Consider the following 20,371-nt stretch of genomic DNA (forward strand, 5'->3'; position numbering starts at 1 on the left):
GATTGCCATCCATATTCTGAGTAGCCTTCTCTCTTGCTCCGTGACATCCATCTGGTTTACACGCTCTTCGGCGCTGATATCCCACACGGCGATTGCTTCGTGGTTGAGGAGAGGCCGAGTCGGCTGAGGCATAACAATTCGCCCGCCATGGCCGTCGACGTCGAAGAAAGCAGCTGCGAGAGGGGCAAAGGACGCGCCCGCCTCCTGCATGCTTTGGAGGTTGCCATCGATATTCAATGGGCTGTCCTGCTCCATGCCAGAACTCTTCTCGGTCGCCGTGAGACCATACCGACTCATCTCACTCCACACATGAGGTTGCAGGTGGTGGACCCAGCCGCCGCCCATTTCGTAATCATCGTTCTTCCCTTTTGCAGTCCGTGTACGGCCGCCGGTGCGATCCCGAGCTTCGAGAAGGAGTACGCTCAGGCCTTGTAACGACAAATCTCTGGCGGCTGTTAAGCCTGCGAAGCCAGCACCGACGACGATGACATCGTGAAATTGGGGAACGTCATTAGTGTCGGGCTTGACGGCTGCAGTGGGGAGGCCTGTGTTGACAACGTTACGCTGAAAGTCCCAAGAGCAGCCTTCTCTAGTTCGAGACCACATATTGAATGTTGACTTGAACTGTGACTTTGATGCGGGGAAAGATCATACGATGTGCTTTTAATTACTTTATGGTCGGCGACTGACATTTAGGTAAACGTAAGGACTAATTAACCTAAGTATATAGCGAAGACAGACCATTTTTGTTATATCTAGGTACAGTCTTTGCAGTAAATTTGATCACACGTCATGGCTCAAGGCTAGAATCTAAGAAAGTCCGAAGGTCCGAGTGGCCGCGTCTAGGCCTCAGATCCACGTCAGTTGTGATGAAGGTTAGCTTCGCATGTTCAAAAGTGGGATGCCGAATTCTAGGTTCAAACGCCAGGGCTTTCCGGATCGCACGGGTTGCCGAAGTATTTGAGCATTTGGTCAAACATCGGACAGCAAGACAAACTCAAAGAACATCTGATACTCGAGCACGAAACGGTCCATTATTCAACTGGAACTTCTTACCCGTAACGTCCGATGAGCAAGACTTCGAAAGACGACTTTTCATCGTAGAGGTACGCTTAGCGCAGTGCTGCAAGTAAGTTTTACGAACATCACCAAAATGAAAGCACAATGTCTTGACTCAAATTATTCAGGTGTCAATTCCAACGAATCTGAGTGCGGCAACATACACATCCCTTGTTTAGTTGAACGTATCGAAATCGTCAATCTCATTGTAGCAGTAGCTACGAGACATGCCTTTCAAATAGGCTCCTGGTCAGCTTTGGTGAGAACCAGTCGCGACAAGTTGCTCTGTAAGCTTGCGAACTGGCAAAGTATCCTGCAAAAGGTACCGCATGAGAAATCGAATCCCTCAGAAAGAGCTGCTTATTTCGAAAGTTCCTTATCTGAAAACCTTTCACACCTTGATCAGAAATCAAAAAGATTTCATACTTATTCCGACCGACAAGAGAATCTCGTCAGATCTATCGCATCTTCACGGCCCTGGTGGCCAAGTCGTTGTAGGGAAAGGGTGCTCCAGTGCCGAACTCCTTTAGAAGACTAGGAGTAACGCCGGCGTAGTCCACCAGTGGCTTTCTGCTAGCGAAATCGGAAGCGGGAACCTTGTAAGTCATGATTAGCTGAGGCAGCGAAGAGTTTTGGTAGAAAAAGGATCGCCTCCCTCATATGGCAAGCAAAACATAGGGTTTTCCGTTTCAACTCACCCAATTACCATGTACACCCTCTCGAATTCTAAACGGAAGCTGGATTATGCTCACAGGACCCGCCGTGATATCTCGCGTGTCAAGAATCACGAGGTTTCCGAGGGTCGTGGTGTGGTCGCGACAGGAGACGACCAGGAATCCGTCCGCTTCCGGCGCATCCGCGGAGCGGGGGACGAAGCACGGCTCTCCGACCGTCACATCAGGGCCTGCGTTCCACATCTTCGTGGTTCCGGCGGCGATGTCAATGTGCAGGACGGCACCGAAACCCCGGGGAGTGGGGCCGCCGGATCCGAAGGCATGGTTGTAGGGCTTCGTGGTGTAGCGGTCATCGCAGCGGGCCATCTCGCCGGCCACATCGCTGATGATTTTTGGTGGCTCCATCTCCGTGGTTTCGGCGGTGGGATCGATCTTGAATCTGACGAACTTGCCCACGGGAGGACGGTGGCCGGGATTGTGCGCAGACTCGAGTTCGGGATGCTTGGTGGGGAAAACGCCGAGTGCATCCGTATCGTGGAGGAAGGTATCGATGTAAATGCAGCCGTCGTTGCCCTCGAAATGGTTACAGACGTGTCCCCAATAGTGGTTCTTTAGCGAGGTAAACCATCTTACGTCCTCAGATTTTGGGCCACGACGTGGAAGAACACCAAAGTGATTGGCCTTTGGGCAGGACGGAGTTAGTCTACGGATGGTGTTCAGCAATGGGGAAGGACCAAGCAGTTGCTTACAAGGAAAGGATTCCGTCGAAAATGAGTTCCGTTGGCTTCCGTCATGTGCTTGAAGTCAAACTCGTGCGGCGTCATCCCGAAGATAACATAACTGGACTTTCATGTCAGCATCCATTCTCTTTTCAACGCATTTCGATTCCGAAATCTCAGGGGAAAATGGGAGCACACTTGTCAGTTGCGGCCATGTCATGGGTCCAGGTGACGACCGGAGTTTTGATCCAACACTCATCCAGCAATTTCCCCTCCTTGCTGAACCTGTAGTAGGCAAGGTCATTCGAGCTGAGTGGGCAAGGTCAATATCGGCCTAAGAGAGTCCACATGACAGTCACGTACCCAAGCCCAGCAGCTTCCATGCCGAAACCGAGCATCTCACCAGTGGAAACATCCGTCTTGGGGTGGGCGCAAAACGTCTTGGCCGTCATTTGGCCCTCGAAGTCGTAAACCCCTGTAAGATTTCTTCCTTTAGCTTCTCTTCCTTTTTCTCAATTTCAAAGAAATAGGGCCACGGGTGTATTACCAATCGTGTCCAGTGTGTCAGGGTCCACGAGCAACGGCGGGCTATCTTCCTTGAGGACAAGCAACTTCTTCTGCCACCACTGAACATGCGTGTTTCCCGTGGACTGAACCTGGTCAAAGACTCGCGGGTCTCCTGCGTAGGGATTTCGATACGTGCCCCAAAGTGGTTTCCGAGCCGCTCGTTCCAGGATGAAGCGCGGGGTCCGAACGAACTTTTGCTTGAAGTCGACCACGCCGTTCGAGATTCTCCAAGCGTTCACGGCACCATCACCGTTTATCCAGATGTCATGTCCATTACGGTTGGCAAACACAAAATCGCAGATGATGCGGTAAAACGTCCCGTCGATGCATTCGGGGATGTTTCCGTGGACGACGCACGAGGCGATCTCGGCGTCGAATCGGCCGGGATGATTAACGGGCTGGGCGCACAAGGGGTCAGCCGCCGCGAATTGGAACTCGCTACTGATGGGCAGATTCTGCCTTTTCCCGTCAATGGTCGCAGAGTGATCCGATGCCACGACTCGAGTGTTGTGGCATAGTCGCTGGAAAGTGTCCCACTGCGGAGGGGTTGGTGTTTTTTCGTCAGACATTGCTAATAATTGTAGATGAAATCTCACATAATCAACGAACAACTATCATCAACAAGCCCAGCCACAAATCATCTCGATGGTACTCAATGTTGCATTTAAGTACATCATGAAACAAATTACTCAGCGGGCAGTCGTTGAAATCGCCGACCGTCTGGGGAAACAATAAACTTCGCCCGTGAACTGGAAGAAAACACATCATTGTCGCGGGCCATGATCAGTGTCGCAGATCGCGCCCCCAGCTGACGTGGTGCTGAAGCTCTCGCCAATCATGACACCATACAAACTTGCGGCGACACCCATTCTGCTGGCTCCCTATCTCCCCGCCGAGCTTGCGGTCTTCGCACAGGCCCGGAGGCCGGTAGTGTCTGTGCGCTCGGAAGAAATCTACTCCAAGAGGACTCTCAGTTGAACATGATCGCCGCAGGACGGTCTTAATCAAGGCTGGCGTCCCCGAAACAAGGCCAAGCAATGTTACGTGGATTTGCATTCTGGCGCAGTCAATTGGATCATATCCACATGTTTTTGTCACGTATTCTCAACTTACATGTATCCATGAACAGCTGGACAAAGTCAGCCCGCAAGTTCAATACACCTAGTGGATTACGGGGTACATTTCACGCCACACGATTCGAGTAGATCTATGTCGGAGCTAGCTGTGAACAACTACAGATGAAACGTTCAAACGGTAAGCTAATTAATACATTGGCATAAAGAACGCGTCGTCGTTCATCCCGAACAAATCGGTAAACGCTGAACAATGACGGACTTTGTCAATTATGTATCCCCTACAGCAAGTCGTTCTTAACATGGCAAGTTATGATCAATCAATAGTAGAATACCAACAAGCCTGGGTAGAAAGCCATCATGTTGCTTGATTTTCGAGGTGTTATTCCGGTTATGATCGCGCTGAGGGTTTCCACCGTGTTACGGCACGGAAGGGGAAGGGGGTGGGGCCGGAGTGGCGCGGGCGGGGCCGCTTGTAAGGAACCGGGAGATAGCCGCGCGCAGAAAGTTCAGCAGGGCAGGTTTGAATACATCGAGCCCTACACCCAAAGGGACATTCCCTACTCTAGAACTCTGTGCGACACTTGGCCTGACACAATCGTTATGTAGGATCTAAACACAGTGAATATCACAGATTGTAGTAAGATCAACCTGCTCCTGTAGCTGACAAGCCCTTTGGCATCCGCATAATCGCATTGCCACTGGAGAACGGAGATCGTGAAGCTGGTTGCCGGCAACATAATGTCATCTTTTCTGAGGGAATAATGATACTGTTCTCATTCTTATTCAAGAACCGCTATATAGGGGCATTCGAATTGTAGCAGGTGAAGTTGTTCGTTAACAATTCCCCATCTTCGCGTTCGGTTCGAACGTTGATCGCTTTGCACTTGGTATGTAAGATGACCAGCCAAAACATCCATGTCGCTACACATTGTCTCCGCAAGCTTCATTCTATAATAAAAACCCCGATTTAGAGTTGTCTGTTTGTAGTCAAAACGCCAGACATTGACCGTACTCCCCAACTTGGAGCGTTTGTATCACCACAGATTAGAGCCCGAGAATGACTGATGGACCAAATGTATTGCGCACACGAAACCACATTGTTCCCGAGCAAGAATTCAAAACAGGTCATCTGTTCACTACCGAAACCGATCTTTACATTTTCGCCAGTAAGCCTCGAAGTAATGGACCTTTGACATCCCCTGGAAGCACCACCGCTCTCAAGCAATCGCCAACCATGGCCCGCCAGTTTAAACAGACTCGCGACTCATGCGACAAGCAGTGCCGTTTTGCCGACAAAGGCGCTGCCAAGAGACTGTCAATCGCAATCTGCAGGACGTCGCACTCAACAGCAGCCGCAGCAGAATATCGGAAGTGATATTGTGATATCGAACGCATAGCCATTCTTATAAAAAAAGGGAAACTATGAATTGCATTGGCCTTGCGCAGCTGGTCCCCCCCCCCCCCCCCCCCCGTTTTTTGAGTCAATATCCCAGCCCCTAAAAGGCCCCAGAAAACACGACGAACCGCCGAGCCCCAAAATTAGCATGGTTCGCCAATCAGGGGCCCCAACAGTGGATCGTCCTCAAAACTGAAACGAGACAGTCGACTTCGGTCTCGTGAAAATCGTCGATTGGTCCTTCTGGAATGGCCGCCTTTCACCCCCCAAACCACTCAAACCACCCAGACCACCCAAAACTCGCGGCTTAGCCCGAGGCGTTCTACATCTGTAATTATGAAACTAGCGAGATGTAGTATTGAGCAGCTCGGTATCGAGAAAGCAATGATTCTTGTTAGGCGTTTTCCCAGCTCCCTGTCCGGCCTCTGGGGGAATCTCAAAGTTCTTTATCTCTTGGTGTCCCCATCGAAAGCAAAATCCCAGGATGAAGTCTACATCGCTCTCTGTTTTCCTCTGTATTCGACTGGCTGTTTCTTTACATCCTCTTGGCTAACTACTCTCCTTTTTGTGGAATTTTCAAAATCTGTATTGAGTTTTCGTTTTCATCGTTTCGACCCTAAGCCCCGACGACGACCCCTCCCGACGACCCTCCCCGAAGGAACCAAACCGCCATCATGGGCGCGAACTTGGGAGCCAAAATCGCCGGCATCGGCGCCGGGTTGAAGAAAGATGCCAACTTCTCCCGCGTCGGCTCGGGGGCCAAGATTGGAGTAAGGACTCTCCGTGCTGGCACGGGACGCTACTTCCTCAACAAGGTTCCCGTCTTCATCTGGATCTCGTCGTACGTGCCCGCCTGGCTGCTCGGGGATTTGGTCGCCGGTGTATCGGTTGGGCTCGTCATGTTCCCCCAGGCTCTCATGTACTCGGCCTTGGCTGGTGTTCCTATCCAGGTTGCACTCACCTCGTGTTGGCTGCCGAACATTCTCTACGCGGTGATGGGAACTTCGAAAGGTAAGCACACCTGCTTTTGCCTCACAAAAGGTGCGGGGATATCTTACTGATCACGGCAAACCAGATGTCTCTTTTGGGCCCATGTTCTTCCCCTCCATCATCATCGGCGGCATCAACGCCGCCATGCCCAAGCCGGGCCCGCCCCCCGCCCTGGTCGCCGCCGTCCTCTCGCTCTGCGCCGGCATCTGGTCCGCCCTCTTCGGCTTCCTCAACCTCGGCTTCCTCTTCGACGCGCTCTCCGTCCCCATCGTGCTCGGCTTCGGCTGCGGCATGGGCATCATGGCCTACATGGCCCAGGTCCCGCACCTCTTCGGCATGGTCGGCGTCAGCCCCATGCTCTCCCACCTCACCGGAGAGTTCATCGCCAACCTGCCCAAGACGAACCCCTTCGCCGTCGCCCTCGGCTTCGGCACCATCGTCTTCCTCGTCGCGCTGCAGAAGGTCCAGAAGAAGCTCGGCGCCAAGAACAAGATCGTCCGCCTCGTCACGAGCAACCGCAACCTCTTCATCCTGCTGCTCACGCCCTGGATCACGTACATGGTCAACAAGGACCGCGGCGACAAGCCGCTGTGGCTGTCCGTGTCGCCCGTCGAGACGGAGGTCTCCTTCGTCCAGGGCATGAGCTTCGACCTCATCAAGTCGCTCTTCTTCCCGAGCTTCATGGTCTGGTTCGGCATCGCCCTCGAGCACATCCTCGTCGCCAAGGGCCTGGCGCGCATGCGCGGCTACAAGATCGACCCCAGCCAGGAACTCGTCCACCTCGGCATCTCCAACATTGCGAACTCCTTCATGGGCGGACTTCCCGTCGGCGGCGGCGACATCACCCGCGCCAGCGTGGCCGCAACCTCGGGCGTCAGGAGCCCCATCTCCGCGCTCTTCGTCGCGGGAATCGTCGCTGCCGGCATGTACCCCCTGAGTAGCTTCATCGAGTACATCCCCCTTCCCGCCGTCGCGGCCATCATCACCGTCGCCGTCATCGACACCATGCCCTCGCCGGGCGAGATGGGCAAGTACTGGGCGTGGTCCTTTGCCGACTTCATCACCTTCCTCCTGACCTTCAACGGCGCGTTGATGGCGACGCCCCAGATCGGCTTCGAGCTCGGCGCCGGGGTGCTGGTCATCTACACCCTCTGCCGCTTCATGAGCTCCCGCCCGAAAGCCATGCTGGGCGTCGACCTCGAGGGCCAGCCGGGTGTGTTCTCGCTGCCGTGCTGGGAGGCCGGGGAGAACGTGCCGCCTGGCGTCTGCGTGCTGCGCCTCGAGAGCGATCTGATGTACGCCAACGCCGAGGGTGTGCGGAACCGCATCGTCGACACCGCCATGATATGGCACGCCTCGGCTCCCTCGACTGTGAACAAGAACGACCGCGCCTGGAGCAACTGCCGCGACAAGCGCGTGGAGTACCTCCGAAAGCGCGCCAACCTGACCCAGCCCGAGTACCTGCTTCCGGCCCTCCGACTCGTCATCATCGACATGACCAAGGCGCCCTTTATCGATGCATCTGGTCTCCACGCGATTGAGGATGCAAAGGCTGAGCTGCGGGCTTTTGCGGGCAGCGGTGTCGAGTTCCGGTTTGTAGGCGTGAGCGATGCGGTGAAGCGCAGGTTTGAGCGCGCGGGCTGGAAGATTGCTTCTCCCTACGATGATGACCAAGAGCAGCAGAAGGAGCAGCAGCCGCAGGCTGAGGGTGCAGAGGCTGCTCTTCCGGACTACATCTTTGACCACTTGCCTACTGCCATTAGAACGCCCTCGAGAGTAAGGAATGCCCCGGATCAGGTACCCCTGACGCAGATGCAGTCATGGGAGGGGGATGATTTCAGCTTCCAGAAGGGGCACACCATGTAAAGCGGCCGAGGGTGAAGAAGGTACAAGGCGCATAGTTGAAGAGATGTAAGATAGTGCCGAAGACATGGGCATGCTACAAAGTCAGAGTGGCTTTTAGCGCATAACAGTCAGTAGGATTCATATCCATTCATACATCTCATCATGGTTTTCCTTTGTTTCTTGCATTCCCTTCGAATTTCCTTGAATTTCATAGACTACATAGATTACCACAGGACGCCACTTTTCCCATAGAGAGGAATCAACCGGCATTCGATAATACGCATACACAAGGCCCTGAAATAGGCGTCAAGCTCAAGTAACTCCTGTTTTGATACGTCTGTCTCCTAGGTATTCACATCAACACATCACAACCTCCAGTGATGGTCCTACGAAATTCATTCTCCAAGGCGCGATCGTTGATCATCATTCGGATAAGAGGCGTGTAACTCAATATCATCCATATTTTCCACGCACTCCAGTTTTCGCAAGCTCTGTCATCATTGTTTTTACAGAGCAGAAAGGGGCATAGAGAACCCAAGTGTGCCTTTTAATACAAAACAAAATCCCATTTCAGAAGCATAAATCTTGATCTTTAGGGACGCCATCGCTATAAAAGAGAGATGGAGCAGCGTAAGAGGGACTCGTTTGACCAGCAATCCTTTGTCGGTCTGAGAACTTTGGTATCTTGCTCGTAAATGACAGGCGTCACACGGTACACGGCGTGACAGGCCTGAAGCTATGTAAGCCGGAACGAAACTCTCATTCCGGTTTGTCCTCGTCCACACGATCTGTCCAGAGCGCATTCACTTCGAATAAGTACAACATGTGTTGCTCGCCGCTAGACATTTAATGGGCTTCAGATGGAGACTCATAGCAGCCGAGAATCATGTTCCGATTTTATCAAGAGAAGGATTCGAGAAAAGATGAGATTCTTGCATCACGAAGAGACACGGCTTTACTGCTGCAGCGTTCAGGTTCAATTTGTTTGCAGTTCGTTTATATAGCACTTTCGCCTCGGTAACAACGAACACCCCGTGTACAAGTAGTCTTTCTGAACAATGATACTGCTATTCTGTCGACCAGTTCAGCGTCGCTCAAAACGTCTGCACCCCACTCCCTGGTTCCTGATCTGCTTTAAATAACACTTACCTGCCGAAGTTCTCGGAATCTGCGCGGCGAATGTCTGCCAGAGAATCTGGCTGATGCCAGCGAATCTGGCACAGGAGGTATCATCCACGCGGAGAGTAGCAAACGCGCCGTGGAAGCTGAGGGCCCCCAAACAAGTCCAGTCTAGACGTCCAACCTTGACTCATGTTGTCCCAGACATCTGCCGCCTCGCTCTTTCGAATCCGAATGCTCGCAAAGCAGAGGCCAAAGACAGAACCACGGCAACCAGAAACGCCATTCAAGCTTCAACTTCGCCCCCTCTGCAGCATCATTACCAGGAAACTGAGATGCAAGGGCTGCCGGATGTTCTAGAGCGACATTTCTTGTCTTGCAAAAGCGCCAACAACTCCAAAACAACCGCCCTTTTATCCACCAGCCCAAGCCTCATACAACCTCATACCACCACAAAACTTAACTAAAGACCAGGTATAAGACAGCATATACACCCGCTGTGATTCATGACCCATCAATTATATGTCCTTGAACTGAGCTTCAAATTCTTTCACGTCTCACAGAACCGACGATGTGGATTCTCCACAGATGCCGCATGCCACATCCGTGACAGATTTCCTAAACCAGCCAGCCAGCCCCCGGCTCTCTCGGATTCGGTTCCGCACTCGCCACATCCCTGCCGTCCATCATCCTTGGACTTCAGCTCGCGATTATCCGTCTCACCTCCTTTTCTTCAGCCTCCGCTGATCCTCGTGCTTCAGAATTCTCACCTGAACGGCAATGTAGCATGGCCACTGCATTTACATGGCAGAAACAGAACGGCACATCTTCCTCACCATTTGGGCCTTCTTGCCAAGGAGAAAAGGGGCTTCCCGCCTCCGTCGGAGATTGAAAGCCCCAGGCAGCACGGAAACCTAACCACGATCACTTGCAAGATCCATTGGCCACAGGAATTTTGATGTAAATCTGGTATCAAGTCTTCATATTGACATAGGGACTAGCCACCCCCTCATTAATAACCAAAGAAAAACAAGCCCTCCTTGCTGGATGCCCGCCCATATACTCATAATTCGTCCTGTCCACCTCACGCGGCCCACGGCCTCTCCTCCTCCGTTACTCTCCTCTGCTGCACGACCAACTCCTCATATGTGTCGGGTAACCTCGGCCACTGCGGCTGCGACCACTCATCGCCCGCTGGCACGGCGGGATACCCGCTCTTCATCGTTAAAACAGCATCGACCGTCTCCTGGATCTCGTCGTCGTCAACTTCGGAGTCCGCCTCGTCGAGAGGGGTGCACGCTTGGAATGGCTGCTCTCGTCTGACAGCGTCGACAGCGTCCTTGATGACCTCCTCCCACCAGTCGACCTCGTCCCAAGCGGCATCCGCTTCTTCCTCGTCCAACACGAGCTCTTTTACTTCCACTTGGCCGGTGGTATCGACCTTTTCCAAAGCGTTCTGGTCCTCGTCCATTTCGTCGTCGACTTCGAGAATCTCGGGCTGCGTCGGTTCGGGTATCCTTCGTCCTGGCTGCATCGCATGGACAGCCTCGATTGGCAACCCAGTGATGATAGCCACCGCCGTCTCAACACCTCTCTTCACTGCCAAGGCGCTGAGAAGCATCTTCAACGCGTGCTCCCATCGTCCCTGCAGCATAAACATCTTGCCTCTGCACCACTCATATTTGATGAAATTCCGGTGTTGACTCGGTCTCGCCCAATACTCCCTCTGCAGCTGTGCATACGCAATTAGCGCATTCATCTTGTCACCTGCCAGCTCGTACAGATACGCTAGGTATTTGAGAATATTTCTGATCTGCGCCTCGTCCCTGTAGTCGTCGGATGCTGCTCGCTCGATCTCTAGACATTTGCGATATTCATAAGCTGCTTCCTCGTGGTGGCCTGCGGAGCGCAGTGTGTGTGCGAGATTGATCCGAGTTTCCAGGGTCTGTTCAACTACGCGCGCGACGTCGCTGGCTTCGCGCCTGCACATGTCACGTAGAATAACGATGGCTTCATCCCATCTGCGGAGCGCCTTGAGCGCCGTGACATGGTCCTCCATATTCCTCAACGTCACCGGGCTGCAGATGCCGAACCTCGCCCTGTGTTCGTCCAGTACTCGTTGGAATCTCCTGCACAGACCAATCACCTCGTCATATTTTTTAAGTCGTAAGCTCGTCAATCGTGCCAGCTTGAGCGTCCATTCACCGTTGGCGTAATGCAGCAGGTCGGCTGCCAGATCCATATTCGCAATCTCGTCCCTCGCTTCCTTGTCCTTGCCGCGCTCCGAAAGACACATGGCGATGTTGTAGTCGATGGCGGCCTTTTCTTCATGTCCGAAAACCGGAACGTCTTCGTTCCAATCCCTGGCTATTCGGTAGGCCATTTCGGCCTCCTCGTATTTGTCCTGGTTGACCAACATGCTTGCCAAATCACGCTGCGCTTCTATGGTTGTGACGTGGCGCTTGCCTCTCCTTTTCACGAGCGTGGGAACCAATTCGCGCAGCAGCTTCTCGCCTTCTGCCCAACGGCTGGTGTAGTAGTAAATCTCGCCCAGCTCGACCATTGAATGCAGGCAGAAGTCGCGCCATGATCCTGTGAATAATGTCCAGCGAAAGGTCTTGCCAGGTCGTTCTCTGCCCTTGCGCAGTAACCTCTCCGCCAAATGGGCCAGCTCCTCCGCTTCGGCAATGTCACCCATGTCCTCGCGGCGCACAAGGGTGTCACCGAGCAGCAGCACGGCGCGCATCAGATAAAATGTCTGGTCTTCGCTTTCCGGCAGCCCCTCGAGAAGTAGCTTCGCCATGCGCAAGTGGTGCTGTGCCGAGATCCAATCCTCCGGGGTTTGGTTGCGGTGGGCATGGCCGACGCTCAACAGCGCCAGGCCCTCGGTGAGGGTGCCCAGGCCACGGGATTGATTCAAGGCAAAGTTTCCCAGACGCAGTGCCAGCGACCATTTCCCGCGAATCTTGAGGAGCTCAGAGATGCCCAGCAAGGTGAGAACGGAGGCCTTGTCGGAGTTGCGGCTCGCCGCCCTCCATCGCGGGGCCTTGGTGAGGCGCATGGCGGATGGGGTTGTTGGGCTGGCTCACCGCGTCGGGGGGTTGAGTGGGGGAGATCGCCCCGGGGAGGGTGCCTGTCTGCCGTCGGAAATCGTGGGAGTCTGTTGGGGTTCGTCGGGGCTGTTGTCGATGCTCGGCGGTGTCGATTGTGGTGGTTTATCGTGGAAGTTTTTGAAAACGAAAAAAAGTCGGTTGAGTGAAACTAGAGATCGCCGAGAAGCCAAAGGACGAGACGGAAGGGAATGCGACCGTTCGAATCGGGTCGGTTGGTGAGATGAAAGTGAGTCAAAATTTGATGAGTGACAGGTCGACAATGAGGGGAGCAGAACGAAGCTGTGACCGACGCTCCCTGATCAGCCAAATCCAGCCAGTCCGGAGCTCTCGCAGGCAACCGGGCCGGGAAGTTCGAGGAATGGAAGAGAATGAAGAAGTGAGGATGAGGAGAATGAGTGTTCTCTGCTGGAGTTTGGCCACCGCATCAGCGAAACCGTTGCGGTGGGTGGACAGCAGAGGCAGACGGCTGCCAGGTAGCTAGGCCACCTCAGGAAAGGCGAGGTGAAAGTGTGTGTGTGTGGTCGAGCAGAATTCTCGTCTGGTGTCTCTCTGGCTTCTGGCTGGCGCCTCGACGGGCTTGACGAGCGGCGTGATCAAACGAGGCGAGACAAGGCGAGGGTGAGCGGCGGCAGGACGGCAGGGCGGCAGGACAGACGGAGCTTACTCCTGCAGGTTGCAGTTGCAGGCCACAGGGCGACCGATCTCCCTTGGCCGTTTGCCTTTTTTCGTCCTTTGCCTGAGCGACATGAAGGAATATACCTAGCAACTAAGCATAGTGCGATACTCCATTGGGGTACTAATGGCGGTGCTAAGGCGGCAAGGAGGGGGAATCGATGGAGACGGGGGCTGGACTGGACCGTCAAACCACGCTCGAGCTCTGTCCCAAGTGTGTACCGTGTCTTGCGTGTCTTGCGTGTGTGTGTGTGTTCGTTGGGAGTACCAGATGGCGAAGACAACACGGCGCATGCAGACCAAAACACCCCCGGCAGGTCCAGTCAGGTCGAAGCACTTGGCCTGCAGATCACGGCGTGCCAGTGGTCGTGCTTCAGCGCCGATGCCGTCCGACGCCCAATCAATCAACGACGACGGGCAACGGTCCAAGCGGTGGCCGGTACTTGGAGCTGATGGATGGGTTGGGTGGGATAGGATGGGATGGGGGGGACTGGCGACCCCGAAATCCAGTCCCGTCAGGTTATGTGTGTGTGTGTGTGTGTGTGCTGCGTTCCAAGTGATTGAGAGATCGACATTGCTGGGACTCCTGGAATAGAGAGCTGTGAGATGGGGAAACCTGCAAAATGCATCTGATGGGCGTGGGAAGGAGCCGGATTGGCCAATTCTGATGGCTACTTCCGTTGGTGAGGTGGCTGGCTGGCGGGCAACAAAAAACGGAAGGGACCAACGACTGGTCGTAGTCCGGTGTCTCCTTCTCTCCCTGAGCGGCAAAAGCATCGTTCTTGCTTGGATGGAGGGAAGGAGCACCCGCCCACGCCTGCCCCGGGTGTTGCTTGCGTGCTGTAAGGTATTACTTAAGCATCCCCAGGCCCAAACAGACGACGCCATTGGCAAACCAAAGCGCCCCGTGCTTCCCAACAATGCTCCCCCAGTCTCTAATCTCTCTCCGCGTAGGGCACGAAGTATCTATAGCATCAAATAGCATGGAGAGATACATTGCCTCACAAAGACACGCAGACAGCCGGGCCACAGATCTCGTTCAGCTGGAACACAATGTTGCAGTGCAGCAAAGAAAAAACCACCACGCAAGGAAACAACGTTGCTTATTGTCAGGGGACCTGCTTAGTGCCTTCTCTCATCTGCACCACGCATTCCAGAAGGAACCTGACCTGAAACACCCCATCAACGGGCTTATCGCCATGGTGAGACTGAGCGCACCTACTATGCAGTAGTCCCCTAAACTGTCTCTTTTCGTTCCTGCTGGGTGTTTGTTTGCCAGCCACTGCCGGAACAATTCCTTCTTGTCTCTTCCAAGTCCCCACGCAAACAAATACCCAGACCTGCAGCACGCGAGACAAACAGACAGACACCTCCCGCCACACAAACACCGCTCCAGTTCTCCGTCAAGGTGCCATCGAATTCCGATGCTCAGACACGCGCATTCCAATCCCATGGTCTGGCGGAAATGACAAATGACGTCGACCTCGTCCACACCATCCTCCGCCACGCCCGACGCCCGACGCCTGGGTGCGCTAAATCACCCCAGATAATATGCTGTCGTCAATACATGTGTACGCCGCGGTGTCCCTTCGGTTTCCTCAAATTTACCAGGGCTGGATACCTTTCTCCTTCCGGACCTTCTCGGTCCTTTTACGTCATGTCCCGACATTCGATCCGACGCACATTCGATGGTCCAGAACAATGCCATAGTCCGCCATGGTACAGGCACCTTTACCCCAGATATGTCACGATGAATGTCTAACAGGTTGTGCGGCTTTCAAAATTCGGTCCGTTGGAGGCCATACATTTTCTCCTTCCACCAAAACATCATTAATGTCTACTATTTTCATCGGGGTCAAATTCTCGCAGAATCACTCCGTAGCAGACGCGTCGCGCAGGCGAACCCATCCGGGTCCGACGTTGCCCCACCCCGAACCCCGAAACGCTACGGCATCTGGCTCGGCCCCAACATGTCCTTCCCCCAGCGCATGCTTCGGCCGCTCTACCGCACGTTCCATCCCACTTAACGTATTCGCGTTCTGACATGTACCATGATGCCCCGATCTTGATGTCTTGCCGTGATATGGATGCGCTTGAAACACCTTCCCAGCGAGGTTAATGGAAAACATACCCAGGCACGGGGTCTGCTAGCCTTCACAGCCCGGTAAGAAAAGACTAATATTGTTGGGCAGTCGCGCAGTTTTACTTCAACTGTAATGACCACCTGGCAGCTTCGCAACTCATGCAGAAGTTTCCCAAGGCTCAAAGACCTCGAATCTCGTTGTGATATGCTTGTATCACATTGCGTGGCCCAAAATTGTCGCCACGCTCAAACGTATTTAGCAAATATTTTTGGTCCTGGTTTGTCTTGGATCTTCGCGCAAATAGTCTGTTTCGTCGCACTTCCGACAGTCGATATCGACATAGCTTGCAGTGGTTTGTCTCATGTTGTGCCTCGGTAAACTGTCTATCAAGCAAAGTCTGTTGCTCTCTTGACTTGATGAAGAAAAGTCCAATAACGGAAGAATATACGACAGCCAGTCAGAGAAGATGACGAGCATGGGAAATGTGCGCATATTGCCCACGGCTTGGCAGCACATTCATACTAGCAGACGCTGTTTTTGCTAGGTTCGGCTTCATTAGAGGAACAGAGTGAAGAACAAATTGCGGACAACGCTGGCTGTGCGGCTGAAGAACAACATGTCGCACACCCGTATTTATACATAGAAAGGTAGCATCGTCAGCAAGCTCTCATCAGAATCATTCCAAGTGGCCTTCGCAGTATCAGCAATAGCTGCCGTAAACCTTGACTACTGGTGCTTGAAACAACAGATGGTCACCAGATCACCCTAGAGGTCTACAGCTATCAAACTGATGGTATGAGACTATATAATAAAGTTTCAATTCCTCTTCTTCATCAGAGGGTGTGAATGCCCCATCCAATTATCTTATCCGCGACCTCCAGTATGTGTGATTCAAGATCCAGCTGAGATATTCACCAACCCCATGTCTAGGCCTGAGACGAAGTTTCTTGTTGCAGCCCATGCAAATGATCCATTGCATATCCATGTTGAATCACGTCGCGATGTAAACTACGAATGAAGGATGACGGCGACATTTTGGCCGTCGTCTGCAGTCTCCGAACAAAAGATTAACTTCCACCACATGGATCGCCCAGATTATAGACGAGATGGTCATTAAGATATTTCATCCAGGCGATCGATCCACTTTGCTGTTGTTTCGATTCATTGTGTTTCTGGTTGTGGTAGTTGTGGCACATTCCCATTTTATAGATGACAGTCCGCCTAACAAGACTCTGTATCGCGTTGCCAGCGGTGATCAGAATGCCCGCGTGACTTTTCTCAATATAAAGAGTATAACATTTGCACAAACTGTCATTTGGTCTCCCCAGGGAATGCATGGCCTGTTCCGCGGCTAGCCTCAACATAGTCGTCGCTGCACAAGATGGTGATCGACTCTGCGGAGTTCCGACAGATGTGAGATTTCTTACGTGTGAGTCTCCAAGTTTCTCGTGCTTGATTCTTCCCACGTCATCCCTTTCCGTGGACTATCACCGTCAAATACGAAGACGCTTCTAAATTCAAGAACCGTGAGCCGAGATCTTGGTTCACCGACCCACCGGATCTCGTATCAAGTATATGCAATCGGAGACGCACTGTATCAGCATTCTGGGTTGTACCCCGCCATTGGCGCTGTTGAGAGAAACCAGACCATCGGACAAATGAGCGTGTTTATAAAGGATCTCGATCTGTAATGGCACACAGGAAGCTGTTCATCAAGCCCGGCACCAATCGCATGCAGCTAAGGTGTGGAGGTAAGTGTATGATTGTGCGTACACCACCAGAGCTCTTTACTTCAAATGTGGAAATACTTGCAATTCTGGACTTCTAACACACGCAACAATGGAAGGCTTCAACCAAGCGATGGCTTGACATGAAGACGTGGTTTTGGCCGAGTCTGGTGACTTTATTCCGTTTGCGCTTACATGTCAGTGCGATAGCCCTCCGTCCACGAGTTAGGTTTCCAGGTGTCTCTGATGTATCATGGATGCATACGTTGTCGTCAGAAACCAAAGGCGACGAATGAATAGTGCTGTGTATAGAAGTAACCCTGAAATGCTCCAGAGCCAAACGTCGAGAACTTGTCAGTAACAACAGGAGCAGCCCCGTGTAGATTCAGCATACATGAAACGATTGTTGCCGGTACTACACCCTGCCCAAGATGATCTACAGAAGATTCTCTATCTACTTGTGAAAGGTAAGTTCTTAGATGGCCAATTCTATAGGCCAAGATTGGTTCACCATAGCAGTAATGTCGTGTCATATATATTCATGTTAACAGTCTGGCTGGCCGTATGAGGAGTATTGGATAGCTCACTTATATATATGTGAGAGGTAAGAGACTTGCTATTAGTTGAAGTGTCCGAGCACGCCTTCAAAAGACGAGCATGACTATCGCATGCTTTGCCACTTGATCCAGGGGTAGACGAATAACCACACGGTGCATCATGTTCCAAGGCTCTCCAGCGTAAATACTTTAGTACTTAATAAGTGGATCAATCCTTCCGTTCCCAAGCTCCCATGGCCAATCCACGTACGCGTCCGCCGCTAAGGCATCTAATTTTACCGGTGGCAGTGAACGCCTGTGAACCTAACCTCAAGGCGCTTCTCACGCTTGATAATTGCTTATGAGAGCGCTCCTAATGTGTATTAGTCATGGAACCACCAGTTTCAAGCGCATGGATGATGGACGCCAGTCATGCTGCTGCTGGAGACTATTGGTGGTCTTGAGACACAATATCCGGTCACCCACGCGGTTCCAAACGAAGGAATTATCCACAGCGCAACATCGAAGTCTATTTGGGGCGATACGGAGAGGTCTGCAACGATTGTTTGAGAGCCCATGACAGACAGAAGGCATGGCAAATATAGGCATTAATGCCCGCTAGAACTATCGTTCCTGACGCCGCTAGGCTTAAAGTCCTTTGAACTCCGTTGGGATAAAAGAGTATGAATTTTCGCACCTTTGAGTCTGTCCAGGAATGCGATGTCAGATTTTCAAGGACAATGATTGTTTCTGGATAAGGTAGGATCGTGGACAGTTCTGCAGACTCCCGAAAGACGCAGGATGTCTGGTGTGGAAGCAGCTGAGCGCACGCTGTGCTCGATTCCTCCGCCGTCGTGTGTTTCCACAGATTGTTGTGGTTGAATACGAAGAATTATCAAGAATATTGAGGCTTAAGTAAGAGCCCGCACCGTTTTGAATTAACTCGCACTCATATGGGGCCGGTAGCATGTGCGGCGAGAGAAGCGTAATGTCAAAAGGATGTCTGTCTTTCCCGTGTGCATTAGATGCTGTAAAAAGACACCGTAACGCGAGGGAAATAAATGTGTTTATGAAAGGCTTTGTGAAATGAGATACCTTAGTATCAAACTTTATCACGGTTTCAAGCGTTGACAATGGCTGGGCTCCAGGAGGTGATCATGGGCACGCTTGCGAGTACGTGCGTGTCCGCCCAGTGCTGGGGCTATCTCAGTCATAGGGCAGACGCTATTTTGATTACTATTTAAAGCGTTGGGACGTGTGCAACTCAGAACTCTCATCAGAGCAAGCGATGAGTTCGGCAGGATAGGACGCTGATTGCTTCAAAGATACGGTTTTATTTGAGTCCACGGACGTTTGTCTGGTTCAAGAGGAGGAATCTATCTGCGTCAGCTTTGCAACGGCAAGTGAAATATACTTGTTTGTGGGGTATTAGAATGAACAAGTTTATGCAAGACGGCAAAGGTGACTATCGAAGAGTAATCGGAATCAAGAGTCGACAATGTCCCAATGACATAAACTAGACGATGGCAACGGCTCAACTCGTACTAGTCTCGAGTTCAGCCCACTAAATTTCGAAAGATGTGTAGACGCCCTGATGCGGCCCGAGAAGGTTACCTAGATGAGTAATTTGTTGGCTGTTGACAGCTGCGTGACTGCGTCTTCTCCAGACACCTGCAAAATCCGTTGCGTGGACATGCAACACTGTGGCAAGTATCTCGTCCCAGACGACTATCAGAAGTTACCTTCGAAGAGCATCTGACACTAGCCTCTTCACCCAGAATACAGCTAACCTTTGTCAAGATTTTACGGCCAAAGCTTTGCCATATGATGGCTGATTCTCTCATCCTACGAGTGGTATTCCGAGAGAGAGTCTCTACCTCGAAGCTCAGGCTTTTCAAGCAGTCAGTCAGCTTTTTGCGCAGTTTCTCCAAATCGTGCAAACATCGACAGCAGCGTTCAAAGTCTCTGAAACAATCAGTAGGAGCATCCAACTACATCTTTACCACGTGCGTGTCACGAGGGGAGTTGATATGTGAAACGAAAAGGAACGGACTTGATTTGGGAGCATGCCGCCTTAGAGGAGTACTGGTTCTCATCGGCCGAAAACGCGACGGCATTCTTCGAAGGCACGCCTGTAACGGGCTAGAGCCCGGCCGAGATCTCCGGCTTTGCCGGAGCAGCTACCGAGATCCGGCTCCGCCGGATCCACTATTCTGCTGTAGCACACCGCCTAGCCCCGGTCTGCATCACTGCTGCTAGGCGCCTATCCCTGTAAAGTCCTTTCCTCCTTCTTCAGCTTAGAATAGTCAATCGACGGCACCTCTACGTTGAACAAGCCTAGGGGCCAGCCCCTTACAACGCCGAAGCTTAGAGAGTTGCTCTGGGAGGTTATGCGGGGTCTTATGCGCTTGCCGGTACCCGCAGATTTGTTTTCGAGGAATATGCTGCACAACTTTGAAATGATCGCTAGTCTGGTGATTCCCTTAGAGAATGGCAGTGAGTTGCTCACTTCACGCCATCTGGCTAGGTCACTCTCTTGCCCTCAGGTATTCTTCGATAAGCTCAAGCACAGTAAGGAAAGGAGGCCTTTGTGGTGATATTGAAAAACCCATGCGTACATGCATGTTATGAGTGGCCTATGGACCCTTTACTTCGGTTTGTCGCAGAAACGCCGCCCACAAGAACCGCCGCCTGTGCCGTGGCCCGAAGGATGGGATCGCCGCTCGGCAGTCCCACTCGGGGCTCCATACCGGACTTAGCGCCCGTATCACCGGCCGCGGAGCTCCGTGGAAGG

At 52.6% G+C, this 20,371-nt stretch overlaps 3 protein-coding genes across 3 annotated transcripts; 1 reads left to right on the top strand and 2 right to left on the bottom strand.

Annotated features, from left to right (window-relative positions):
* Nucleotides 1-1,517: 1,517 nt before the first annotated feature.
* On the bottom strand, nucleotides 1,518-3,588 carry LSDX1-0 (Lignostilbene-alpha,beta-dioxygenase isozyme I; the record flags this gene model as incomplete). The annotated part of the gene is made up of 6 exons (XM_037316856.1): nucleotides 1,518-1,655; nucleotides 1,758-2,414; nucleotides 2,483-2,573; nucleotides 2,651-2,761; nucleotides 2,816-2,927; nucleotides 3,000-3,588. 6 exons carry the CDS (start codon nucleotides 3,586-3,588, stop codon nucleotides 1,518-1,520), a joined length of 1,698 nt encoding a protein of 565 aa, XP_037185643.1.
* Nucleotides 3,589-6,165: 2,577 nt separating this feature from the next.
* Nucleotides 6,166-8,347, top strand: CGCA056_v001597 (putative sulfate permease; the record flags this gene model as incomplete). The annotated part of the gene is made up of 2 exons (XM_037316857.1): nucleotides 6,166-6,502; nucleotides 6,567-8,347. 2 exons carry the CDS (start codon nucleotides 6,166-6,168, stop codon nucleotides 8,345-8,347), a joined length of 2,118 nt encoding a protein of 705 aa, XP_037185644.1.
* A 2,182-nt stretch (nucleotides 8,348-10,529) lies between these two features.
* CGCA056_v001598 (uncharacterized protein) lies at nucleotides 10,530-12,506 on the bottom strand (the record flags this gene model as incomplete). Its single annotated transcript, XM_037316858.1, has 1 exon — nucleotides 10,530-12,506. The coding sequence occupies one exon, from the start codon at nucleotides 12,504-12,506 to the stop codon at nucleotides 10,530-10,532; it is 1,977 nt and encodes a 658-aa protein (XP_037185637.1).
* Between the last annotated feature and the right edge of the window lie 7,865 nt (nucleotides 12,507-20,371).

This window comes from Colletotrichum aenigma (assembly GCF_013390185.1).
Source record: "Colletotrichum aenigma strain Cg56 chromosome Unknown KSG_Cg56_contig01, whole genome shotgun sequence".
NCBI classification, from domain to species: domain Eukaryota; kingdom Fungi; phylum Ascomycota; class Sordariomycetes; order Glomerellales; family Glomerellaceae; genus Colletotrichum; species Colletotrichum aenigma.